Genomic DNA, 27,928 nt, shown 5'->3' with positions numbered 1-27,928 from the left:
AGCTGTTAATGCAGGAGGCATATAACATCAGATCCACATTGCCTGGAAATTTACCATTTCAAAGCAATTGAAGGCTTTTACAGCCAATGTTTACAGTCCTACATGTCCCCTTCTCACTGAAGCCACCCTCTGAAGCCATCAAAAGGCCCATCAGTCTGGCTTGGACACTGAAATTGCTCACAGTGTCTGGAGCTGATGCCAAAACAGGGAGGATTTTAAAATATCATCCTGCCATTTTATCAGCATGTAAATCTTATGGCGTTTCCTCCTGGTAGGTGGTAGGAAACAGCTGGGGCTGTCTGTCAGTGCTCATGGAGCCAGTGGTGGCAGAGCTCCATGGTGGCATGGCCAGGCACATCCTCCCCACGCACAGCTTGTCTTCTTAGTTGTCTAGTCTAAGTTGACATTTCTCCCTTTCGCCCAACAAGAAAATACCTGCCCAGTGACAGTAAGCCAGAGGGCTGCAGGTTTTTTGGCAGAAGGATGGCGCTATGCTGCCTCTCACAGCCTCTGCCTGGACCCTGAATCTCAGCCTGGAGCCCAGCAGGATAGACAGACAATAGACTTTGCCGGCAGTCATCTTCTGTCTTCTGCCAGTACTCGTGTATGGGTGGGTGGGTGGGTGGGTGCATGTGTGCGCATGCTCTGTTTTCAATTGGAATTTGACTTTGGGCTTTTCCTGGAATTACTAATTTCTTTCCTCCTATTTGTGTCCACCAGAGGAAATTTCTAAATCCATGTCTGATCATTTGTCTTTCCTTCCACCTCTGAATCACTTATCTTTACAAAGACCACTACCTAAAGATGGAGCACTCAGTATTTTCTTGGGCAACTGGGACAACTGGGAGTTGGGAAACCTGGGTTTTAGAAATTATACTTCAGAATATATCGATGAATATCTTCAGCCTTGCTGAGAGCTTGAAAATATATACCAATCCCAGGAACATTGCTTTAATGTCCACTTTAGTGGCTGATGTGCTGTCAGCTAGCATGGTGACCCTGAAAAAGTCACTTATCCTGGGCCCTCTTCCTCATGTTAGTAGGGAGGGCTTTGGGGAAAAAAAAAAAAAAAAAAAAAAACAGGAGGCAGAGAAGGAGGGAGGGAGGGAGAGGGAGGGGAAGGGAGGGAAGGCAGGGAGGGGAGGGGAAGCAGGGGAGGGAGGGGAGGGGGAGGGGAGGGGAGAGGAGAGGAGAGGTACTTGGAAGGTCCTTTCAAGTGCTAGCATTTTAGAATTCTATTTACTTGTTTTAATGTTTTAAACCATCCCCTGCCTCAGCAAGAATAATGGGCAATCAACTAGGATACAATTTTCTTTATTATCATTTGATTCCCCCCTCTACATCTCACACACACACACACACACACACATCCCAACAACTTAAAATAGTCCATTTGATCAAGAATCTGGAAACTTCTGGATTACAGCAGACTAAAAAAGGAGAAATTGGAAGAATGTACAAGAAATTGGTACATCTGGGGATGCCTCTGAGGAGGGGAATTTGAGGGGAACAGGAGTAGGAGAGAGACCTTCATTGTATACCTTTTTGTACCTTTTCAATTTTTTTACCTCTTTACCTAAAATTTTTTTCCAGCAAGAAAAAAGTTTTCTATCCTCTTTCTTCTACCACATGTCTCTCTGCAGCTCAGTGCCTAGGGGAAGAGGAGCCCAGTGACTGAGCTGGACTCACACACTGGAGGCTGCCTTCAGACCAGGCCCTCCCTAAGGCAAACACCCCCCTCTAGCCAGGCTGGCCAACAGTCTTGCCTCCCTGGCTGCCCCATGGGCCTGGAGGGGTTCTGCGGGTGCACACCCGCTGCTGGCTACCCCTGCCACCAGCACTTATCTGAGCTGTCAAGCTGTGTAGGGACTCCATTCAGAGTGCTCCAGTAAGGGGCCGGCCCCATAGCTCCAGCACCAGATGGGCAAAGAGGTCTAAGAATTCAGCAAAGGGGGAAATACATCCAGCCTTAAATTCTCCAGGCTGTGCCATCCCCTTTCAAAGGCAGACTGCCTTTGTTTGTTTTTTACTACTAATATAACATGAGGACAGGCTCATAAAAAAGGATAAAAGGGTGAGAGATGAGTAGGAGACAGGGTCCTCACAGATCCCTTTGCTCCTGGCCTCATCCCCAAACTGCTTGCCTCCATGTGGCAGAGCTGGGCTGCAGGGTCTCTGGCAGCGTCCCACTGCCCTGATCTCCCCAGTGCCAGCTCCTCATCAGCTTTCCCTCATGACATCCAGCCTCCAACTGACTTTCCTTTTCTGATTCTAACTTTGAATGGGTGCTGGCCCATCACTTGTGTGTCCTACTTCCCTATGCCCCTCCTCGGATTTCTGATTCCCCCATTACCTGTTTGGCCAACTTATGGCACTGCCACACTGCCAAGAAATAGCCGTCATCACTGAGGTCTGCTTCCCAGTCTGGAGCTCTCGCTTTCCCCACAACCGAGATTGTTCAAGGTAGGAGCCTCTACCCTCCATTCACTTTCCCCACACCCTACCTCTTTCCGGAATCAACACAGCCAATCTCCCCTTAGTAAGTAAAAAATATTCATGTCCTTCCTTTGTATGACCCCTTACTGGGAATCCAGAGATCATGATGCTTAGGTCTTGTAAGTGGTCTCCGTGATAGGGTGGGAAGAGGCCACATTGGTCCTCGGAGGTCCTAACTCTCTCTGCTAAAAGACACTCTTCTGAAAACGGCTTTACGTGCTGCCTATGTTCAATGTGGGGTGTCCTGGCTGTACTTTAGCACTGATTGCTGACCTCACATTGCAGGTCCCAATGTTTGTCACTGCAATGAGCAGACTCTCCTGCCTGTCCAACTGCACACAGGCCCAGATGGGGCTGGGCTGTCCCCTAGCAGGCCACGGGAAGGTGGAGGCAAGAAGATAATCGAGAAGCCATGAGAGTCAGACAAGCAGCAGCAGATGGGGATGTGCACTGGGTGGAGTGAACAAATAGCACGAGGAAAATCAGCTTTGCGCACAGAAAAAGCCAAGTGGAAAGTGTAATAAATACTAAAACCAGAAAAGCCTGAAGAGAGTCCATCTAGGGAGCAGCAGGAGGATGGCTAACATCACTGGAGTTTAGGTCGGAGGGGAGGACAGCAGGAGGGGCCAGGGTGGTCAGTATTCCGGGGGCTAGGGGCAAGAGAAATGGCACAATGTAAGTCTCGGGAAGGGTCACTCACCTTCCAAGCTGTTGGATTTATTGGCTGCCACAAGCAGAATCTATTTAAAACACACCAGGCATTTTGCCTCGTTCCATTTTCCTGCCCAGAAAAGGCTGGAGCCAAAGGCTGAGGGAAGGATTCCAGCATCAGGACCCTGAATGGATGACATGGCTGAGACCATGAAGATCCCTGCCCCATCCTAAATGACCCACGCTTACATCCCCAACCCTACCCAAGCTGCCAGGCCACTAAACTTCTCGCATATTGAACACAGTCCCAAAGGCAGCTTGTGGTATCCATTTCCACTGGGAAAGACTCAATGGCTTCCTTCATCCTGTCTTCAAACTTGTCAGAAAGCACATACTGCTCAAATCTGATAGCTGCTCTTAAGGGCACACTCAAAGGGCACTCCCTGACCAGTGGGAATATTCTTAATGATGACTGAGAGGCCTTGGGTGTTAAGACTATAGCAAGACCAAGGAGCGAGCATGAAAGGGCACCAAGGGTAAAATGGCCCTAGGGAAACTATACGGGACTTGAATTGGAAAACACCAAGAGCCTCGCTCCTTTCTCTGAACTGTGTATCTTCGGGAAGTTCTAATTTGGAGAAGATCCGACTCCTTATCCACCTGCCACAGAGAAAGTATTAATGAAATATAAGGCTAGGGTCTAGGAGAAGTGGCCCAGGAAAGCCATCTATGCAAATTTTGTTTCCTTCCTACTTGAGAGGGTTGGGGATGAGAGGTCCGCCCTTCCCTGGCTCATAAGCCCATGAGTTGTGTAAAACCTGTTCAAGAAGGCAGAATATAAGCCCTCTTCTGCATGAGATTCATATTCTTGAAAGAATTAGTGTATAAATCAAATTTTACCTGCCAGAGAAGCTGGCTTTTCAAACTAAATTCGGAGTCAATCCTATGTTTAAACAGAAGGATGGCTTGTGAAGGTGAATAACCATCCTAGGTCACATTTGCAAACTGGGAACTCTGAATGTCTGACTTGGATGGTGGGGCAGGGGGTTCTGTCTAGAGATTAATCTATAGTTTGCTTCTAGGTTGCAACTAAGCATTATTTTAAAACAAACAGAAGACTGAGTTTAAAAAAAAACATTTTTAATGGAAAATTTCAAATATATATATATAGAGAGAGAGAGAGCCCAATAGACACAGCTTCAATGATTCTTAACCCATGGCCAATCCTGTGAGAAACATGGACTTTTGAACCAGCTGACAGATACAGAGGATGAACTTCATGGTACAGAACAAAAAGAATTAGTCCTATTGAGGCTGCAGTATCCAAAACGTTTCTGCATAACTGCCCTAGAGTCTAAAGTAGGAAACAAAGGGGTGGAGAATATTATTCGTTCGCGACCAAATAAGAAACCTGGGAATTAAAACACAAAACGAAACCGCACACACATACAATCTCTCTGAAGGATACAAATTAATAGTAACACTGGTTGCTTTCAAGGAGGGCAGAAACACTGGAGTGATTTTCCTTTCATTATATGTTTTTTAAAATTTCATACTATGTGTATGTTTTACCTATTTAAAAAAATCAACGTCTTAAAATCAAACATGAAGCTTTGCAATAACCAAATCCACTAGATGTGACAAAAGTGAAAACTGCCTGGACTCAATATATAAGAGCACTTATATTCTTCCTTATTGAACAGTGTTTTACACAACTCATGGGCTTATGAGCCAGGGAAGGGCGGACCTCTCATCCCCAACCCTCTCAAGTAGGAAGGAAACAAAATTTGAATGGATGGCTTTCCTGGGCCACTTCTCCTATACCCTAGCCTTATATTCCATTAATACTTTCTCTGTGGCAGGTGGATCTTCATCACATTTTGATCTGGATTTACTGTTTCATAGTAATTTTCTCAGCTAGATGAATGCACAACCTCCCAATCCCAAAATGTACATCATTAGAATAGGTGTTTCACATAATATTACCACCACCAGCCCCTGGTGGTTATACGGATATATGCATTGTCAAAATTCATTGAGTTGTGTTCTTCAGTTGTGCACTTTATCATATGTTAGTTATACTGCACTTTAATAAAATATTGCTAAAAAAAAAAAAAAAAAAAAAAAATCCCAGTCCTTGTGGACAAATAAGCCAAAAACTCACCACTTAAGAGGTTTGTTGGGTTGGTGGTTCAGAGAAAGCTGCTGTTATGAGGAAACATTATGTGGACTTTTTGCAAAAACTTACTCTTTGGAAACCACCACTACAGCATGTGCTTTTGGTTAAGCATTCCATGACTGAAATGCAACTCTTTGCTGAAATGCCGAGAGGATGAGGCAAAATCTTGGCCAAGGTCAAGCTCTGCTGATGGTCTGAGAGGGGGATGGCAGCCAAGTGCTCTGCACTTGTACAACATTGAAAAAAGAAAAACTAACCTAAGTCATCTTATGTTCCTTTTCGTAGCCAACTTTTGTCCTGCTCATTGTGTCCAAGAACTCAGAGGGAGCCATATGTGCAACAGCTCAGGCTTACCAAACCTCCAGGGCCAAACATACATATCTTGATTAAAAAGAAATGAAGCCAGCCAACAGGGCTTTAGTTGATTCCATGGGATATAAGGAGAAATTTCAGAATTTTAGATAAAGTTAGGGTCCATCGAGGAGAGGGCAGAGAAATGTAGTTGAGCTTCCTGTTTGGCTAGCTGCCTACTTTTTCTGAAACAAACAACAAAAGGACCCCAATTTGGTAGAAAGCAGGGGCTCATGTCTAGATCTAGGTGACTATTGTGAAAAGAGCTCCAAGATGAACACACTTGGTACAAATCTGTGTTACACAATGAAAAGCCAATCCTCTTTGGGACTGAAACTAAGCACAAGGATGGACTAGAAATTCTATTTTCTGTCAGGTCATAGGGGATGGATATATAGAGATAAATGTCTTCAGCAGCTTATAAAATGCAAACTTTAGATTTTGCACAAGTCTGTCTAGCTGATGCCCAGGCAAAGGCAAAGGCAAGCAGGACAAAGTCCAAGGCAAGTCAGGGTTATACAAGACAGGATCCAGAGATGCTTTCCTGTCTCCCTGTGAGTTCTTCATGTCTTAGGACTCACGGATGGATAAGAACATGTTAACACTATGGATGCCTCCAATGTTTTTGGGCTGTCACAACACTGCACACAAAACACAGAAAGAGTGTTTTTACTTATTGGTTTAAAGTTTTTTTTTTTAAAGTACTCAATTCAATTCTCCATTACATACATATATGTGTGTACCTATGTATATATATGTAATGGAGTGTGTATATGTGTATATATGTATGTAATGTGTATATATGTGTGTGTGTGTATATATACATGTGTATGTATATGTGTATATATGCATGTAATATATATGTATGTATATATGTGTGTGTATATATACATGTGTATGTATGTGTATATATGCATGTAATATATATGTATGTATACACATATGTGTGTATATACATATATATAATCTTATTTACCCTTAAAATGAGAAAAAGTCTTTCCCCACTCAATATCCTCCCATCTACAACACCTGCCACACTTGCCTCATTTCCCTTTTACACTTAATCTCCTATTAAATCCTACAGCACTGGCAATGTGGTTAAACATACAGATTTCCCTTCTCTCTTTCTGATTATTCAGTTGACTGGGCGATAGAGAAATGTGAGTTCCCTAGAGCCACACATCTCCGGTGAGACAGGTATTCTGACACTAGATGGAGAGAGCAGGCTTCTCCCTAGCCAATGAGGCCATGGTGTGGCATCCTGCTTCCCTTATTACCCTTCTTTCCATGTAGTCTCCATTCCCAGTGCTGGGGGTAGGACGAGAGTGTGCAACAAAGCAGAAAGTACACAGTACTCAAGGGAAAGGGCCACATAAGGAAACAGTGGGGTGGATTACAGAATGCTACAGCTAGGAGGGCCCTTACGGCACATCTAATTCAAACCTCTATAGATACAGAAAGGAGCCCAGAAAAGTGATCTGTCCAAAGGCACACAGCTGGTGGCTGGAACCAGAACCTCAGTCACCAGCACACTTTTCTCTGACCCTCCAGTACATGACAGAACTAGGTACAGGAAAGAACAAAATTTGAAGTTCAGTTCATGAACAAGCTCCCAGCCCACTCCATCCCCACTAAACAAATAAATGTACCTCCTTTAAAATTATCCATGTTTCAATCTCATTCCTTTTCAGCCGCCTGTAGCTTACTAAGCTCAAAATTCTGTTTCTTATCTAGGACTTAATAGATACCCTGGTGGCCTGAGTAGCCAGAATCTTAACTCCACCTTGGCATGCTGCAGCCTGAGAAGGGAGATCTTTAGGAAGCAGAAGTAGGGGGCCAGGCGCTATGGCTCACACCTGTTATCCCAGCACTTTGGGAGGCCGAGGCGGGTGGATCACCTAAGGTCAGGAGTTCAAGACCAGCCTGACCAACATGGCGAAACCCCATCTCTACTAAAAATACAAAAATTATCTGGGCGTGGTAGCACACGCCTGTAATCCCAGCTACTTGGGAGGTTGAGGCAGGAGAATCACTTGAACCCAGGAGGCAGAGGTTGCAGGGAGCCAAGATCGTGCCCCTGCACTCCAGCCTGGGTGACAGGAGCAAAATTCCATCTCCAAAAAAAAAAAAAAAAAAAAAAAAAAGCAGCAGCAGCAGCAGTAGATTCTAAGTAGCCATTTCAACTCAGGAATATTCTGAACCCAAACATCATGCTTATAATAATGCTGCCTATAAATTCGGCAGCTTTTGAAGCTTATGCTGAGAGAAAGGCAACAGGCTACCCATCCAGCAAGAGAGAAAAATCTGAGAATAACAAATAGCAAAAAGCAAATGCTTTGAGTTCAGTCTGGAGGGTATGACATTATCTCCATTCAGTCACAACACAAAATGACCTCTGAGGCAGCCTGCACCATATCAGAAGGGGGTACAACCCAGGATGCATGAACTCGGTCCTTTGACAACTCTATTCCTCTGCAAAGGCAGTTCTTGATTCTCTCTCAAATGATTAACCATTTGGTCCAGTTACCCAGTTTCTAAGGCCCCCCAACCAGAATTGGCCACAGATAAAGCTGGTTAAGACAAAAAAAAAAAAACAATGATATAATGTACTTCCCACCTTTCCAAATAACATGTTAGCATTTAGGCAAGGCCTTGCTTCCTCAAGCAAAGGGAGTGACTAACACACCTTCTAGCAGGCTGGTGGAATAGGTACTTTTGAACACACGGGCTGTGTGGCTGCACGTCATCCCTGCTCCATCACCTGATGCAAAACTACTCCAAGACTGGGACAGGCAGAAGTTGCTGGGCTCCTGCACAAGGGACATCTTGGTGAATGCCTGAAAATTATATCTGAATTCCGAAACAAAAGTATTTGGGGGCTGGGCACAGTGGCTCATACCTGTAATCCCAGTACTTTGGGAGGCTAAGGTGAGAGGACAGCTTGAGGCCAGGAGCTTGAGACCAGCTTGTGCAACAAAGCAAGACCCTCTCTCTACAAAAAAAAAAAAAAAAAAAAAAAAATTAGCCAGGCATGGTGCCACAGGCTGTAGTCCCAACTACTTGGGAAGCTGAGATGGGAGGACTGCCTGAGCTCTGGAGGTTGAAGCAGCAGTGAGCCATAATTGCACCACTGCACTCCAGTCTGGAGTGAGACCCTGTCAAAAAAAAAGTATTGAGGAGATTATGTATTATTTTTATGTTATTCAGATCAATCAACAGTTAATCAAAACAAGAATCATTCTTATGCCCTTTTAGTTTATCTCTTCCGACAAAAACTGATTCTCAGTGTACTCCTGAGGGGATTAGGTACGCTCGAAAAATGACCATCTTATAATAGAAAACATAAAAGACCAGAAAAAAGATTCATTTAAAATACATAATAATTAGTAAACTAGCAAACTGAGAAAACATCTCCTTTAAAAGAAAAAAATGATACTTCTTATAAGGCTGAGACATAAGGAAGGGGAAAAAAGGAAGAAAGGATAAATGAATGAATGAAAAATTGAGAGGCAGGATAAACTAAGAACTTAACTCACAGTCAAATGTTAGGGCCCCAAACTAACAGGCAGAATAGGAAGGTGAACAAAACCTCTTTCTGCCTGCTGGATTCTTGAGAGTCTAAAATCCAGGATTAAAGTGGCTTTATTTCAACAGAACACATTTTGTCATCTGATCTCTATCCGTGACATGGATAAGAATAAGTAACTTATGGCTGTGCTCTTAAGTGGTAAAAAAAATAAAAAACTAATTGTTTATGTAGCAGGAAAAAAACATCTGCCTATAGCCTTTATTTTAAAATTTAATATTTTATTTTTTTACTTTTTTACATTTTTATTTTAAAATAAATATAAACAGTGTTTCCAAAAAACATTGACTACAAGGGGGAAATGAGGCAATAAGGTTGGAAGACGGGAAGGACTCAAGAAGAGATGCTGAACCTGCAAACACAAGATCAGGGAGCATGCAGAGAGGCCCTTGCTGTGACACCATCCTCTCACTGCTACTCATATGAAGCTCAGTGACTACGCTGGGACACTGGAGCTAAAGGGTCAAAGAGAAGCATTTCATTCCTAAAAGGTGATGTCAATTTGTACTCAACCCTGGCAATCAATGTAAGTTCCCCTCTTCACAATCCAATTCTAAGACTCTAGTTTTAAGAAATTACCAAAGATAGAGCCAAAGAGATATACACAAGAAACTTTATCACATCATCACTGATAATAAAAGTATCTGAAACAACCAAAATTTTCAACAGTGTGGGGATGGATAAGGTAGAACCACTAGAAATCTATTTTCAAAGATTTAAAAACATAGGAAGTTACTCGTGATACCATGTTAATCAGTGAGAGGTTAAAATTAGGATACCAACCCGTATATATGTATGACCTTCAATTTTGTTTAAATATTATACACCTTATATGCACTTTTTAATACTGAAAGGAAATTCATAAACATATCAGCAAAGTTTAGCTCTGCTCTAGATGGAGAGAAGATGGCTAATTTTTATTCTTTGTTTAGACTCTTCTGTAATGAGCATTGTTACTTTTATATCAGAAAAATAGACATTTACCATAAAATAAGTCTACCCTCAAATCTCTCATTTACGATGACAACTGTCAGTCTTAGGAAAAGCCTGCTGAAGTTCAAAGCAGACTCAAAGAAAAAAGATTCAAATCTACACAGTAACTCCCTCCTGAAAAGGATGAGAAATCTTGTGTGACGCAGTCTGGCTTTTTCCTCTACTTTGCTGCTGGCTGTATTTTACTGTGCCTTACAGAAAGCTCCATGGGAAAACCCATTCCTTAGCACCTTAAATGTCCTTAAGTGTTTCTCACCTCTTAGCACGAGGATTAGAAGGAAAGAAAATGAAACCGCCCTACTCCCTTGTTTCAAAGGAAAAACTTTTCTTGCAAAGCTATCAAAATGACTTAAAATCAGGTATGCAAAATTTGAAACATAAGTCATGAGTTACGTTCAGTAACCAGTCACTTTTTTCTGCAAGAATGAATATAAAAACAAATCTCTGAGTGCCCTCTTGTGGCAAGCCTGACTATTACCACAACCCAAGTACCAGCCTCTCCCCATCTATTTCCACAGCTCCACTCCTGGGCTCCGCATAACACAGCCAGGAGGCAGAGACCCCATAATAACCCACTATAGTGAACGCACATTCCTCAAAGTGGCTGGTACTATTTGTTTTCAAGGATTTCTAGTTTAGATCCCAGAAATGCCTGCTTGAAGACAAACGGGAATGAAGGGTCAGAGGAGCAAGATGCAGGATGTACACGTAGGTTCGTGGGCTGCTATTGATGGCCGATGGTGACTGTGTATGGTATATCCATGCACACATACCATGGCACTGCCAGGAGGCAGGGACCTGTAGGATAAATAGCCCCTTCCCTAGGAACACTTACCAGTTTTATAAAGTCGTGAAGTTTTACATTCACATCCAGTGAGCCTTGTGCTTACAAGAAGTTTTATTTATCAATTTTAGAGCAAACATCACCAACTTGGGCACAATTCCAAAATAGAGCTCTTGTTGGATTCTGGTCATAAAATTCTTTTCTAAGCTTGTTAAGATCTTATAAAATAAGAAAGTTTTCCTAACACTTTAGAAAAAATACTAATCATTAATAAGTTAATTTTATACTCAAAGTGACGGCCTAACATTTTGAAAGATGAAACAACACTCCTCTTTTGAACATCTAATGTATTAAGTAACCTCGGTGTCCTAGGCTTCAGAAGAGACAGAGAAGTCCTCATATTGCAACCTGACCAGATGACTCTGGGAGTGAATTAAATGCTTAAAAGAGGTCAGTCTTGCAAATTCGATGAAGCCCAGAATATAGGGAAACTGATACTGATTCGGATAAAAGATAACATTCCCCTCAGAAAGTGGTGAAGCTAAAAATCTTGCAGTTCTGGGGCAGGAGAAGTGCAACAAGCAGGCAACAAACAGCATGAAAGGAAAAGCTGAGTGAATTTCAAAGTTCTATTAGGAGATGGAGTTTGTGGTTCTTTCTGCCCCACCCTGGTCAAAGGCTCATTTCCAGAAAAGGATTTCTTCCAGTGATAGGGTGGAAGCATGTGGCAGGAATTTGCTGTTTGGTCCTGAATGTGTAAAGGAAAGCCTTTTCAAGTATGTGAAGTAGACTGAAGTGACCCAGATGGGATGGATCTCAATTACATGAGTTATGGGAGAGCATGAAGCCAAATAAATGATAATGATGACGTTGAACTGGGAAATGATGACGTTGAACTGGGAAAATAAATTTGACTCCTTGCTCACTTCTCCAGCCTTTGGAAGAACTTTTTCTTCCCTCTTAACGGGACTGATATACTGGACAGCCCCTGTTAGAGATAAACTGAGGCACCAGACAAGGAAGAAATGCATTAAAAACATTTTTTGAAAGTCTTGACAAGTCACTTCTGGGAGAATTCTTCATTTTTCCTCTGCACAGGGATAGCAGAAGAGGGAGAGTAAAATAAATGCCAAGGCCTCTCTTGTCCACAAAAATAAGAGAGGATAAAAGACCCTGCCCGCTTAAAATCCAAAACCATAAACTCTCCTTCAAACAATATCTTTGCTCCAGCAGAAGCATCCTAGGATTAGTCTAGGTTAGTATTCTGATTCGTGTCACCCAGGTTTTGACAATTAATGATGTATTAAAATGGGAAGAGGTGACTCTTCAACCTTGGCTCCAGCTTTCCACCTGTCCTAACCGGGAGGAAAGCAGCTATCACGACAGCTGGATGGGAAGATCTTCCCCGAATTTCCGGAGCAGCTTCTGATGGTTGTGGTCCACTGACCACTGCTGGGGCAGGTGCTTGGGCTGCATGGAGTCCAGGAAGTGCTGACGCCAGCGGCTCTCCAGCTGCATGAGGGAGCGCAGCCCACCCTGGCTGTGACACTGCACCACCTTCAGCCCATGAGGAACATAGTTTTCATTGGAGATTCTGCCAAGACACGAAAAACAAAGGTTCTGAGGGAAACAAGCACAGGATGGCCTCACAGCTTCAAATGCTGCAGGCCAAGGATAAATGGGGAGGTTGAAGGACTCCTAACGGGTTACTTTGGTGTTTTCCAAACATCCTCTTTCTTATCTCTACCCTTTTTTATAGATTGAACATACAACTCACAATTCCAACAGAAGGTATTCCAGGGTTCTGAGCCCTACTGACAGGAAGGCCACTGTATAATGTTCAGCTCCCACGAGAGGGGCCCTACCATCCAGCTGATAATGGCTGAAGAATGCTGGTCTTCCATTTCTTCCAGGATTACCCAGTGACCAGTTCACCCCTCTTTTAAGTTGTTCATTCTGCGACACAGTATTTATATGAGGCTGTTAAATCAGCCCACATGTTACACTTTTTCACAACACAATTTAATAACTGAATATAAAATGCAAGGTAGCATATTTCTTTAGAGCCTTCTTTCTCACAAAAAGATGCCAAGCCACAGTGGTGAGAAGTGTTTTAGTCACAGTGAAATGCTACCATGGTTGCTCAGTTGTGCAAATGGTGCCATTAAATGAGATGAATCCCTCCCTCCTTCCTAAGCAGAGTCCTTCAAAACTGCTCCAATGCCATGTGAATGGTGCTTTCACCTCCTGTGAATAAAGATGGCCTTCCTCAAGGAAGTACCCTGCCCCCACACACTCTCCTCTCCCTACATTCATACCCCACTTTCAATCCTCCCTCCCAAGACGCCCACCATCCCAGCAGTGTTGGTGTCTCTGGGTATCTGCAGACACTTTATTATTAATATTTAGCTCATGCACTTCCCACTAACTTGTCTGTCTCCAAACAACTGTTCTTCTCAGTCACAAGTCCAGCATTCATCTATCCAATTCAGCAAGATGAATTTGTTAGAAAAGTCTGTGGCTGAAAGGGGAGGTTTAGCTGCTTTAGAAAACATATTGGCGGCTGGGCGTGGTGGCTCATGCCTGTAATCCCAGCACTTTGGGAGGCCAAGGCAGGAGGATCACTTGAGGCCAGGAGTTTGAGACCAGCCGGACCAACGAGGTGAAACCCTGCCTCTACTAAAAATACAAAAATTAGCCGGGTGTGGTGGCACACACCTGTAATCCCAGCTACTTGGGAGGCTGAGGCAGGAGAATCACTGGAACCCAGGAAGTGGAGGTTGCAGTGAGCCGAGATTGTGCTACTGCACTCCAGCCTGGGCAGCAACAGAGTGAGACTATCTCAAGAAAAAACAAAAGGAAAAGAAAAGAAAACATATTTGGAAATGGGTCAAAGTAGCCAGTCTCTCTAATTTGTAATATATATGACCTTGGCAAGTTACTTAACTGTAATCTCAGGGTATCCAACAAAAAACTTACAAAACAACATCTATTCTACAACCTCACAAAATAGCTATGGGGATAAAATTCTATAATTCTTTTAAAACTTTGAAAGATTTTTAAAATTTAAAATATAATAGCAGTTAACCAGTAAGAAATCTAAATCCTACTTTGTCGGGTTGTCATGAGAAACAATTAAGGAAATTTATGTGAAGTTTATTAGCTGGTTTGCTGCAAGATATAGTATATCTATAAATATCTGTTCAATAAATATTTGCAGTATCTGTAATAGATCAGTAGCATGAGTAAAAAAAAATTTTGTTTTCTAAAAAAATTAAGTATTTGCTTATAATTAGAGTTACATTTTAATTTTCAGTTAACAAAACCCTATAGGCAACCAGCATCACTCTCAAGGTTTTGTGAACTTATCAGTTCCCTTATTTCAACTCCTAGTCCTGTCGGAAAAAGTGACAGTTGGGAGGCAGAACTGCACATGGTAGCCCAGAGTTCTTACCATCTGAGCCATGTGCCCATTCATTTCTCATTTCAGAACACTACATTGTGTCACATGAATTCAACTATGTACTCATGGAGAAGGAGGGAGAAAGCAAGGAAGGAAAAAAGAGAAAAGTAATTTACATAGTAACAGCAATTCTGCTCAACATTCCATTCAGTGGGCCGATACCCTGGAGTGCAGGTGAGATAGGAACTATGAATTCATTAGTCACAGTTCTCACAGACCTGTATAAAGTCAAAGACACAAAACCACACATAGAATTGGTCCTCCATCTTTGTGGGTTCTGCATCTGTGGATTCAAACCTCAGATCAAAACGACTTAGGGCTAGGCACAGTGGCTCATGCCTGTAATCCCAGTTCTTTGGGAGGCCAAGGCAGGTGGATTGCTTGAGGTCAGGAATCTGAGACCAGCCTGGGCAGCCTGGTGAAACCCCATCTCTACAAAAAATACAAAGATTAGCTGGGTATGGTGGTGCATGCTTGTAGTCCCAGCTACTTGGGAGGCTGAGGTGAGAGGATCACTTGAGCCTGGGAGGTGGAAGTTACAATGAGCCAAGAGAGTGCTACTGCACTCCAGCCTGGGTGACAGAGCTATTTCAAAAAAAAACAAAACAAACAAAAAAAAAAACACACATACACACAAAACTATTTGGAAAAAAAAAAAACTATCTGTACTATCTGTACTGAACACATACAGACTTTTTTCTCATTACTTCATAAACAATAAAATATAAAAACTATTTACATAGCATTTGCATTGTATTAGGTATTATAAGTAATTTACAGGTGATTGAAAGTATACAGGAGGATGTGTGTAGGATATATGCAAATGCTATGCCATTGTATATCAGGCACTTAAGCATTGGTGGATTTTGGTATTCAAGGGAGGTCCTGGAACCAATCCTCGATGGATACTGAGGGGTGAATGTACTGTATCTCATGGGGAACTTCAGAACTTTGAGGGTATTATTGGACTATTACTTCATCTCATGAGCTGGCATGAGGATTTACGTCTGCATAGAAAGTGTAAGATGCAGCTCCACCACAACTGCACTCTCATGCTAATCACAGAAATGACTGAACTTAAGTGTATGATCTTAAAAAAGGTCAAAGATAGGGACCTCACAAAAAGCAAGTTTCCTATGGAAAGGAAATCCTCAAGTAGATTGTTCTATTCCACTTCTAAGGTATCTTAAACTACTAGCCACCTACTAGGTGAAGCATGAGGCTAGGCACTGTGCCTAAGCAGCCAATGCCCCCTCCCTGGCAAGCATTCTCACTAAGTAATGAGGATTAATGTCCCTGGTACATCCCGCACTCCCTTCCCTGACCAGAACTGTGCTTTGTACCTGGTCTCCAGGCTGGCAGCCTCTTGAAGCATCTCCTCTGTGACCGTGTCTGTGTTATAAAACTCTCTGAGTGCTTGCAGCAGCTCCTCCTTTCGATGAGCAGGCAGGCTCTCTGCGTTGAGTAGAGCCCTGGCCCCAGAACGCACCTGCCGACGCTCAGGATCTTCCAGCAGGCGCAAGCCCTCCTCAGAGCCAATGGGGGCCTGGAATTCCTTGGCCAGCTGTTGCTTCAGATGGTTGTCATAGTAGTTGGAAATGGCATGGCAGGAAGTGCAGAGCAGCAGCACATCGTGGGAGTTGTGGTCCTTCATCTCGATGGGGAAGTGCTTCCGGTACTCATGTGGAATCACGTTCTTCCTGGAACAAGCCCAGCCAGAAAGCAGCGCTCATGAGTGTATGACAGAGCACACGGGAAGACAGCAGACAGGCTACTGGGGTTCTAATTGGGGCCTAACCATGACTGGGAAGCCTTGAGCACCACCGCCCAACACAGATCACAGAAAAGCAGTATCACCTATTCCACTCTCAGCCCATCTATGTCTTAGCTTCCTCTCTCCTGCAAGTAAGTACAGATCACCTGCTGTGGGCTTCAATGGAGGGCCAGTGTAGCAAGAGGTTAATAACAACCTCCGAGAGGGCTGCGCTCCCAGAAGGGAAAGTCTCAGAGAACTGAAAAGATTCTCTAATGGCCTTTTGACACCTGGACAACAACTCTCTCAAGAAGGCCTAGGAACCTGAAAAAGCCAATTTCCTTCATCTGAGAAGCAAATACCTTACTCCATTTCCCTGCTTCACCAGGGTCCATCATTATTTTCTAAGGAGAACTAAGCTCTCAGGAAAAACTCTTGGCAGCAATGACTTTGTCTCACTTTGCAGGGGAGAAAGGAGGAAAGTGAGTGACTCCACAGAAGCCAGGGAGAAAGCCCAAGTGTCTGGGCACTCAGGTGTAGTTGGCAGCCTCACTCTCATGGTGCAGGGACCCTGATGTGAAACAGTATTACAGCACAGGGCAGGCTTCAGGACATCTGGATACTCCACGAACAAAACCAGGGCTCAAAAAGCTGGTGAGCCAGTCAAGAGAGGATGAGAACAACACAGCTTCTGAAGGAACTGGTTTTTAGTCTTTCATGAGCAAAAGGGAACCGCTTTCCACATGACAGACCATTACTGAGCATAGTGTTGCACTCCAGAAACTGAGAAATGGCTCAGGAGGCATAAAGGCCACTATAGCAAGGGCAGCAGAATACCAAAGCTCTTGGGGAAGCTGGATGCCAGGGATAAGCCTCTCAGCCAAAGTGGACAGACTCAGCCACAGCCCCCAAAGGCTCCGCATATGGCTACAAAAGCAATTTCCATCTGCCACAGACAACCAGGGTGGCCCAATGCCACACTCACCGAATGTAGGAGTCTCTCTTGCCACACACTACACACAGGTTCTCTTTAACCATCAAGTAATAGTCTCCAGGAGATTCGGGCCTTCCTGCAGGTTCAAACCGTAGCTTCACCACAAAGGGCTCTTCACTCACCAGCTCTTAAGAGAAGAGACATCAGTGTTTGACTGTTCCCCTGCCCCCACCACCATGCCCAAGAAGCAGCACTACCTTCACTGTTCTCTGCTATGGCCTGGCAGAGAACAAGATTTCTGGGTTGTGCCTACCCAGTCCCATGCATCTCAAGGTCTCTCTGCCTTCCTCCATCCCTCCCTCTTCCTTATCTCACTCCCCACTCCTGCCAGCATCCAAAGCACCTAATTAGAGATAAACAAGGACAGCTGAATCTCATACCACCAATGCCTTTGTCCAGGTACCACTGAGCTTTTCTTCTATCACAAGTGCAGAGGGGCTGTCCATCAGGAGCATGGAGAAAGCAGTTATCATAAAGAGGTGATTTTCTGTGGGGAAAGGAAAGAGAAATCTCAAACCGAAAGCTAACTGTGGGTCAAAATGTCTGTTGCTTTCCCATGCTCTCTTCTGAGTGACTCAAACTGTTCTCAACACTAAGCACTAAGGTCAAACACACCACTATGGAAAAAACAAAGAGTGAGAAACCATGTTTAATCCTCACCTGCATTGGGCTAGGAAACAGACCTAAAAATGAATTAGTTTATGCCTTTAGTTTTTAAACTTATGGATTAGGACATTAGGGAGTGTGTTGGGTGGTTTACACACAGCTCTTCTGTGAATGCAAAAAAGAACCAAGCAACAAGAAAATTGCCAAATCACTGGGTGAAACAAAGTAAATTAAAACTTTTAAAGTTGAAGTCAAAGTAATGAGGGCCATGTGGATTTACTTCTAACTCACACGCAATAACACTTCCTTCAATTTAATCATCCAATTAATTCCTAAAGGCATTTTGCTACAGGGACCAAATTTATGCTCCAAAGTACTTATCAGTCATCTTCCTACAATAGAGGAGTAAGTTATACAGGAAATTTTTCATTGGCTAGAGAGTAACATTTTCTTGCTCGATGTCATTCTAAATAATCAATTAACATATGAACAAGAAATCAAATGATGCATTTCTCCTGAAAAGTATGAGGCACTACGTATTATTTATTTTTGCAGCTAGCCTGAAACAAGGAAGGAATGATAATTATACCCCCATTTACAGTTGGAGAAGTTAAGGCCTAAGGTCACATCAGGGTCAATGACAGAACTAAGCTAAGCTTTCCTCATTTCCACTCCAACTGCCAAAAAATAAAAAAGTAAAAGAGGGGAAAAGGAGAAAAATACATAAATAAAGCAAAGGAGAGTCCAAACGTCTCTGATGGAAAGAAAAAGCAAGATTAACCCCTGGAGAGCTGCTGCTCCCCTACTACAAGCCTTCTCCCTAGACCCAAGGGAAGCACCACACTGTTTGCTAAGGCTGGGACTGACTCTTTACTAGACAGGGAGTGACTCAGTTACCTGGCAGAATAGCCCACCCCTAGGGGCTTTCTTTTATGTTTTCTGGGGTCTCTCCCTTGGTGGTTGCCTGGCACCATCCCATCCATCTTAGACTTCTTATGTTTTGGCTTCTGCTGAGATTCTGTTGCTTCCCCATTAACCTCTTCTCCCAATCTGCTCATTCCTTTGCTTCGAAATGGGATGTCGACCACACCCTGGCATTTTTCCAAGACTTTTCTCCAGCTACTGTGGTCATCGTTGTTTTCTCCAGGTGAATTCCTAGAGAAAGGGTATCCAAGAAGATGAAGAAAGAGAGCCACTGAAATCTGGGCATCCCTGGCAGCATAAATTACCTGAAGAGAAAAGTCAGAGATCAGTGGAATCTGGAAGGCAAACCAGAGAGAGCAACTTCAAAGTCAATCACAAAGAAATAGACAGCTCTTAGGATCCTAATTCAAAATGTACGACAACCTGGGCACCATATACTTCCTTAAAACTTTTATTATAAAATTTTCAAACTATACAAAAGTAAATTGAATAGCATGATTAACTCTCATGTTCGCTATGTTTTTAACTAAAATAGCTAAAAGAATGACTTACTCTAAATGCTGGAAAATCCTCACCTATATAAATCAGTGAAGTTTCTATCTGCTACCAAATTGCTGGACAGATTTCTCTCAACTTTGGGGGAAGGGTAGTTAACAAAGGCCTGATAACTAGTACATGAAATTCACTTTGGAGGCAGTCATCCTCTGGAATAGCTGAAATCATGATTCATTAAGAGGTCTGTGTCAATCAATCAGAAATAACCTGCCATATCCATTAATAAGATATTGAAAACAAAGAAAACAAATAGGTTTCAAACATGGGCCTCAAATCAAAGTCACAGGGCCCATTCCTGGAATTTATTTATTTAATAGTAGTAAGTCATTCTCCTAAGCAACTAGTGATATGCAAGCTGGTCATAAAGAAAAGTACTATGGGCCAGGCACAGTGGCTCACGCCTTTAATTCCAGCACTTTGGGAGGCCAAAGCGAGTGGATCACCTGAGGTCAGGAGTTCGAAACCAGCCTGGCCAACATGGTGAAACCCTGTCTCTACTAAAAATACAAAAAATTAGTTGGGTGTGGTGGCGGACACCTGTAAACCCAGCTACTTGGGAGGCTAAGGCAGGAGAATCGCTTGAACCAAGGAGGCGAAGGTTGCAGTGAGCTGAGACCGCGCCACTGCACTCCAGCCTGGGAGACAGAGCAAGACACCATCTCAAAAAAAAAAAAAAAAAAAAAAAAAAGGAAAAGTACTGTGGTCAAAACTAAAATTCCGCTGGGCACGGTGGCTCATGCCTGTAATCCCAACACTTTGGGAAGCTGAGGCGGGCGGATCACCTGAGGTCAGGAATTCGAGACCAGCATAGCCAACATAGGGAAACCTTGTCTCTACTAAAAATACAAAAAATTAGCTGGGCACGGTGGCATGCACCTGTCATCCCATCTACTCGGAAGGCTGAGGTAGGAGAATCGCTTGAACCTGGGGCTTGAACCCAGGAGGCAGAGGTTGCAGTGAGCTGAGATCGCACCACTGCACTCCAGCCTGAGCGACAGAGTGAGACTCCATCTCAAAAAAAATAAAATAAATAAAATTTTTAAAAACTAAAATTAACAGGTTTTCCCAACAAAAGTATAAGGACTTTAAAATTCTATTACTTCACCTTTAATAACCAAGCCAGTGAATAATTCTATTAGTAAGGATCATTTATACTTTTAGAGTAAAACAAGTTTGGATAAAATTTTCCACCTAGATCCAACAATCTGAATATCTATTAGCAGACTATTTCCCGCAGAAGAATGTGTGCTTGAATGCAAAGACTTCAGAGTTCTCTTTAACACATTATTTTCTAATGATAAAGAAACAAATGGTACTAGGATGACTGGAGGTCCACATGAAAAAGAGTGAATGTGGACCCCTACCTCACAAGACACACAAAAATTAACTCAAAATGGATCACAAATTTAAATGCAAGAGCTAAAACTATATGACTTTTAGAAGAAAACATAGGAGCCAATCGTCATGACCTTGGGTGAGGCAATGATTTATTGACTGTGACACCAAAAGCATAAGCAATTAAAAGAAGAGATTTTTAAAAAGAAACTGATAACTGGAGCTCATCAAAATTAAAAACTATTGTGCTTCAAACAAATAATGGGAGAAAATACTTTATAGATCATCTATCGGAAAAGGATCTAGAATATACAAAGAATTCCTAAAACTCAAAAATAAAATAACAAATGACCCGATTAAAACATGGGCAAAGGATATGTATGAATACACATTTCTCCACGGAAGATATACAAATGGCCAATACGCACATGAACAGACGTCCAGCATCATTACTCACGAGGGAAATGTAAATCAAAACCACAATGAAATACCACTTCATACCTACTAGGATGGCTCTAATGGAAAAGACTGACAATAACAAATGTCAGGAAGGATGTAGAACAACGGCACCCTCATACACTGCTGGTGGGAATACAAAATGGTGTAGCTACTTTGGAAACCAGTTAACATTTCTCAAGGATGAACAAGTGGTAACTGACTCAGCAAACAAGGTTGAAACTAGGCCTATGCAAGTGGTATGGCAAAAAGCCTAAGTTCTAATGGGTTTAAGCCACAGAACCAGGAAAGCATGAGGACTAGAGACACCAGGTATCTGTGAAGGCAAGGGTGAAAACAGAAGGGTAAGGTGAAATCTCCATAGAGAACACTTACACCCTGCTCTCCTCCTTTACAGCACAGGACCAGACAACTATCCCTCCCCTAGCCCAAAAGACAGTAAAAGTTTAAATCATATAATGGTTAAACCACAGAGGATCTGGACCTGGTAATACCACTCACAACTGAAGGGAGGGACGAAATGTCACCTGAAGAAAGGGGGATTAAGGGAGAGATTACACACTGAATGTTAAGACCACTGGCGCTTTTCCCCCACTCAGTGACTGGAATATAGGTAGTGGGGCTCACGCTTCTTGAATAGAATACTAGAAGATTCATCTCTGGAGAAACTAAGTCACCTGAGAGAAAAGACACGGTTACTGACATTTTTTTTTTTACTTCTCATGCTCCCTTTCTCAAGAAGCTGTTATGAACGTACTCCGCCAAAGCAAGAAAGGAAAAAGACGTGGAATTTAAAAAACAGAGGATCTACTATGAAAGAGAGGTGAAGGGAATTCCAGGCTGATGGTAAATGCAAATTCCAGGAGGAGAGTTGGGCAGCAGGCCTAGAGTGCAGTCCGTCCTGGGAGGAGCCAGATGAGAGAGGGCTCTAGGAAAGAAGGCTCCAAGGGAAAAGGAAACAAGTAAGTGACCTGATGGGTGTCTGAACCAGCCCAGAGGAGATCCATAGTTCTGGTAAGGAGTCTGGGGTGGAAACAATAGGTACATGGACACTATGCAAACAAAATACTAATTATTAATCCTGGAAATAAAAGTAACTGCAGTTTACTATGTGACTCAGCTATAAATAATATAAATACTGGATATTAACCTGATAAAAATGATGATTTGCCTAAATTGGGAGGATGGGGAAGAGAAGTATTTGTCTAGGGGCAGGGGAGCTGCAAGAGTACTAAACCATATCTTCCATAGTATGAAGTCAAAAGATAATATATATAGATAAGGAAGAATAACGCATGCATGTAATTTAGAAGTATAATGATAATTACCAGAAAGAAATGAAAGTGGTTGCCTCTGAGGAGAAGAAGGAAGAAGGATTAGGAATGGGGAAAGGTAATACAGGGAACTATTTACTGCTTCTGAAAATAAGTTATAACTCCTACACACTTATAACACTATGTTTTTTTTTAAATTATGCATTTGTATTCATAAAAAAAAAATTCCTTTTTCTGAAATGCCCAACATATAGTAAAAGGTCAAAAAAATCAGGACTCTTGACCGGGTGCAGTGGCTCACACCTGGAAGCTGAGGTGGGCGGATCATTTGAGGTCAGGAGTTTGAGACCAGCCTGACCAACGTGGTGAAACCCCATCTCTACTAAAAATACAAAAAAAATTAGCCGGGCGTGGTGGTGCACGTCTGTAATCTCTGAGGCAGGAGAATTGCTTTAATCCAGGAGGCAGAGGTTGCAGTGAGCCAAGATCGTACCACTGTACTCCAGCTTGGGTAACAGAGTGAGACTCCATCTCAAAAATGAAACAACAGCAGGACTCTTATCTTTTATTTAAGTGATTATTTTATTGTAGACCAGTTAACTGGATTATCACCAGAGAATGAATCCATTTTAAGGCATCTCCATCCAATACTTATACTATATTTGAGAATTTTAATTTTTTTTTTTTTTTTTGAGACGGAGTTGCGCTCTGTGGCCCAGGCTGGAGTGCAGTGGCGCGATCTCTGCGGACTGCAAGCTCCGCCTCCCGGGTTTACTTACGCCATTCTCCTGCCTCAGTCTTCCAAGTAGCTGGGACTAAAGGCACCTGCCACCACGCCAGGCTAATTTTTTGTATTTTTAGTAGAGACGGGGTTTCACTGTGTTAGCCAGGATGGTCTTGATCTCCTGACCTCGTGATCCACCCGTCTCGGCCTCCCAAAGTGCTGGGATTACAGGTGTGAGCCACTGCGCCCGGCCACGCCTGGCCGAGAATTTTAATTTTATAAACAGTTATACTTCAGAAACAATGACCTTCCATTCTTCAACTACTCTGATAAGAAGTACCTGGTCCTCTGTAAGAGTCTCAGCATCCCAGTTGCTGCAACGAAGTAGAAGGGACTTGTCAAGGGGAAAGTTCAAAACAGTCTCAGCGAGGGATTTCAGGCTAAGCCCATTACAGAGCAAATTGTTTCTAAAAGAAAGAAAGAAATAAAACCATGCATCAGAAATGGGCAAAGGACATGAACAAGAAAATCAAAAGAGACATATAAATAGCCAATAAAGAGATAACATACTCAATCTCACTAGACATCAAAGAAAATGATAATTTATCTATTTGTGAAACACTTTATAAATCCTTTCTGTAGTTTAACTCATTCAATACTCACACCAACCCCGAGAGGTGGCTACATTATCATCTCTACTTTACAGATGAGGAAACTGAGGAACAGAGAGGCTTAGTACTGTGCCAAAGGTCATACAGCTGGCAAGTGGCAGCCCTGAGACTCCTACCCATGCAGTCTGCTCCCGAGTCAGCTTTTAGCCTCTATCCACGCTGCCTCTAACAGCACACAGTGACAGTGGCACCTCTGGGGAGCTGGTGCCAAAGAAAGGAGGGCCTGATGAAGGGAGGCTTTTACTGTTATACCCCATAGACTTTCACAGTTTTAATTTTTACAGCAATATCTTAATGTGTTACTTTAAAAAATTATACTTCACTTATAAGAGCTTTATATAAGCCAAACTAACAAACTAAAATAAAATTTCATTTTATACTAAAAAATTGTGGTAAGCACAGATTTTAATCAGGCCTTCTCTTAGTTTACCAAATCTCCAACCTTGTAGTGACTGTGTCACTTCAGGCAGGGCAAGAGGCTGTTTTAGTCCACAAGGTTATAAATGAGGACCTGTACATAAACATGAGGAGGTAATTATGACCCCCCGCCCCAAAAAGACAAGCTGAAATCAAATTTCCGTAGGAGTAAAATTCTAAAGGAAATCTCTCTTCCTCCCAGATAAGGGCCGGTCTACCATCATTTTTGGCCTAAAGCAGGGTCTGTAAACTCAAAGGCTTATCAGGAGGAGCCAGGGGTTACAATGGGAGTGGTGGGCAAACTGAACAGAGCATGCTCATCTAAAGGGCACATATGCTACCCAGCCAAATGCTGCCATCTAGAACTGTAGACTCAGTGTAGTCAGATTACCTAATTTTTCAAGAGAAGCCAGAAATACAGATTTTTACATTAAATCTTCTTGATTTAAATAAAATTTCCAAAATATCATACGGGAAAAAAGAAAACCAAAAACCCTTTGCAGCCATAATTTAGCCAATGGGACCACCAGCTTTTAGCCTATAGCTGTGAGATATCTCAGTAATGTTTGATCTAAAAAGACTAATTCTAGGTAACCAAAGTTTCACAGAAGTTGGAATGTCTTCTCACAAATGCAATACGCATCTTAGAAGCCTGTAGTCTCCTATACAATTTCACATGTTTCACTACTGATTCCCAGGCATCTACAAATCTGGCTAAAATATTTGTCCCACAGCTACAGGAATCCCAGCATTCATACAAACCACACCTCTGCCGCATGGCTAGGTATCGGAGGTCCAGGCACCCCCTAACAACGAGGCCATAATCCTGCAGAAGCTTGCTGGCATCTTCTGAGCATCCCACTCCAACTTTCAAAATGGTGCCATCTGCCAAAATATTCAGTAACGTTCTTGGTAGTGTTTTTCCTCCACAGATTAGCTTAGGCAGGCGAATCAAGACACAGAGGCCACTTGGGGAGGCCATTTGTAGAAGTGACAGAGGGCTGGCTTTGCCTTCCAAATTTACCTGCAACAGAGGAAGACAGGGTTGTGGTTCACACCTTAGCACAGCAGCAAGCACAACATATAACTGTGGCAAAAAAGTCTAAGAGGTGAATCCTTAAATTCCCAAAGGGAGCATCTGACCAGGTTTTGGTTTGCATCTACAGATAAGCCTACAGTAACGAATACAATGGACTTTGTGAAGCAGCAGCCTCAACAAAGGTTACCGAGAACCCCAAACACCAAGGCCTGAAATACGAGTGGTCCATAAACAGTGACCAGCTGACACAGGGGAGCTCTGGGACATACAGTGGCAGTCATATAGAACATGCTGGTTTTACAAGGCTAAGGAGGCCGGGCGCGGTGGCTCATACCTGTAATCCCAGCACTTTGGGAGGCTGAGGCAGGCAGATCACCTGAGGTCAGGAGTTCGAGACAAGCTTGGCCAACACAGCGAAACCCCAACTCTACCAAAAATACAAAAATTAGCTGGGCGTGGTGGCACATGCCTATAATTCCAGCTACATGGGAGGCTGAGGCAGGAGAATCACTTGAACCCAGGAGGCAGAGGTTGCAGTGGGCCGAGATTGCGCCACTGCACTCCAGCCTGGGAGACAAGAGTGAAACTCCATCTCAAAAAAAAAAAAAAAAAAAAGGCTAAGGAAAAAAGGCTAAGGAGTACAGTGTGAAACGATAAACATCCTCTTTTCATTATCCAGCCTCTCTAATGTACACGCAGGTAACTCTAGTCATTTACCTTATCATCACTGACTCAAGATCCAATTTTTAAAAAGAGGTAGGAGATAAGTGGTACCTGATAATATAATAAATCCTGGTAGCACAAAGTGCTTTCTCAGCATTTTCTAGTCACAAATGGCGTTCATAAAAATAAAAAAAATATATATATTGAGCATAAGTTAGGGCCTTTAAATCTTAAAAGATACAAAAAAACTTTATACAGTAAGTGATCAAGGTTTAATCTTTTTTCTTTTTTTGAAACGGAGTCTGGGTCTGTCGCCCAGGCTTGAGTGCAGCAGCTCAATCTTGGCTCACTGCAACCTCTGCCTCCCGGGTTCAAGCAATTCTCCTGCCTCAGCCTCCCAAGTAGCTGGGATTATACGTGTACACAGCCACGCCCGGCTAATTTTTGTATTTTTTGTAGAGATGAAGTTTCACCATGTTGCCCTGGTCTCGAACTCCTGACCTCAAGTGATCCTTCTGCTTCGGCCTTCCAAAGTGCTGGGAATTCTCCTGCCTCAGCCTCCTGAGTAGCTGGGATTACAGGCATGCACAGCCATACCCAGCTAATTTTTGTATTTTTTGTAGAGATGAAGTTTCACCATGTTGCCCTGGTCTCGAACTCCTGACCTCAAGTGATCCTTCTGCCTCAGCCTTCCAAAGTGCTGGGATTACAGGCATGAGCCACTGTGCCTGGCTGAAGCTTAGTATTTTTGGGGTCATAGAAAGGTTTGAAAAAATGCTGAAAGTTAAGGATGTTATTCCTAGAAAAATGTATACACAAAACTCACATACATTTTCAAGGGATTAAAGTTTCCCTAAAGCTATCGACAGAACCCAGATTAAGTACCCAATAAATTCCAATCCTCCTCACTTGTCAGGAGAGGAATATAGGTGAATTAGTTTGACCAAATATGGTGAGATCATGGCAAAGCTAGGACTATCACACTATCACCTAAATTTCTCAGTCCCTAGAATAGCAGTTCTCAACTGAGGGTAATTTTGTACCCCAAGAGACATTTGGCAATATCTGGAGAAATGTTTGGTTGTCACAAGTGGGGAGGAAGTACATAGGCATCTAGTAAGCAGAGGCCAGAAGGCTGCTAAACATCCTACAATGTACAAAATAGTTCCTTAAAACAAAGAATCATCTGCCCAAAATGTCAATAGTGAGGAGGCTGAGAAACTGCTCTAGGGCAATGTGGTCCTCTCGCTACTGTGCTAGCTGCCTGCTGGGCCTGCAGTGCCACAGTTGCATACAAAGTAATGGAAGACAGCGTGCTGATTTAAAGAATTTATAATCTTATAGGAAGAGCAGGATGGATACACATAAACACAAGCTCACACACACACAAAATGACATGGCAAATGCCAGAGGAATGTTTCAAGCAAAGTGTCACAATTAATCAGAGGAGGGACACTGCATAGTTGAAGTGACCAAAATCACACAGAGGAAATAGTCAAGATCACAAAAGAACTGCTGTTAAAAAAAAAAAAAAATTGGGGAGGGCTCTGGCCCTCAACTTTTTTTCCCAGTCTTGCTCTGTTGCCCAGGCTGGAGTACAGTAGCGCAATCTCAGCTAACTGCAACCTCTGCCTCCCGGGTTCAAGTGATTCTCCTGCCTCAGCCTCATGAGTAGCTGGGATTATAGGCACCTGCCATGACACCTGGCTAATTTTTGTATTTTTAATAGAGACAGGGTTTCACAATATTGGCCAGGCTGGTCTCAAACTCCTGACCTCAAAAGATCCACCCACTCAGCCTCCCAAAGTGCTGGGATTACAGGCGTGAGATACCTCTAGCCCTCAACTTCTTTTCTAAGGTGGAGTAAAACCATGATCTAACCACAAAAGACTTAGGCTTCCTTCTTAGGCACTGCTTTACCAATGAGGGCTATTTCCGTATCCTCACACGAAAGCATGCCAGTTTGATCTCATTGTCTATTTCTTGGGGCTCCGCCAAGGTTAAAAACACCTAT

The 27,928-nt window shown here is 42.9% G+C and overlaps 1 protein-coding gene across 5 annotated transcripts in view; it reads right to left on the bottom strand.

Annotated features, from left to right (window-relative positions):
- Positions 1-10,186: 10,186 nt before the first annotated feature.
- EXD2 (exonuclease 3'-5' domain containing 2) overlaps positions 10,187-27,928 on the bottom strand; it is a 51,484-nt gene continuing 33,742 nt past the window's right edge. For 3 of the 5 annotated variants that reach the window (XM_017878626.1, XM_017878631.1, XM_017878628.1), the window contains 7 exons: positions 24,980-25,236; positions 23,465-23,591; positions 18,754-19,085; positions 17,631-17,737; positions 17,242-17,377; positions 15,847-16,203; positions 11,135-12,634 (listed from right to left, as the gene is read on the bottom strand). In XM_017878626.1, coding sequence (XP_017734115.1) covers positions 12,418-12,634; positions 15,847-16,203; positions 17,242-17,377; positions 17,631-17,737; positions 18,754-19,085; positions 23,465-23,591; positions 24,980-25,236 — 1,533 coding nt within the window. In that variant the 3' untranslated portion in view covers positions 11,135-12,417. Of the gene's footprint in view, positions 12,635-15,846; positions 16,204-17,241; positions 17,378-17,630; positions 17,738-18,753; positions 19,086-23,464; positions 23,592-24,979; positions 25,237-27,928 lie in introns of all 5 variants that reach the window. The other 2 variants (XM_017878627.1, XM_017878630.1) reach the window with 1 other exon arrangement.

Source organism: Rhinopithecus bieti, unplaced genomic scaffold, assembly GCF_001698545.2.
Source record: "Rhinopithecus bieti isolate Rb0 unplaced genomic scaffold, ASM169854v2 scaffold_11252, whole genome shotgun sequence".
In the NCBI taxonomy this organism is placed as follows: Eukaryota; Metazoa; Chordata; class Mammalia; order Primates; family Cercopithecidae; genus Rhinopithecus; species Rhinopithecus bieti.
This window is presented reverse-complemented; position numbering and strand designations above follow the sequence as displayed.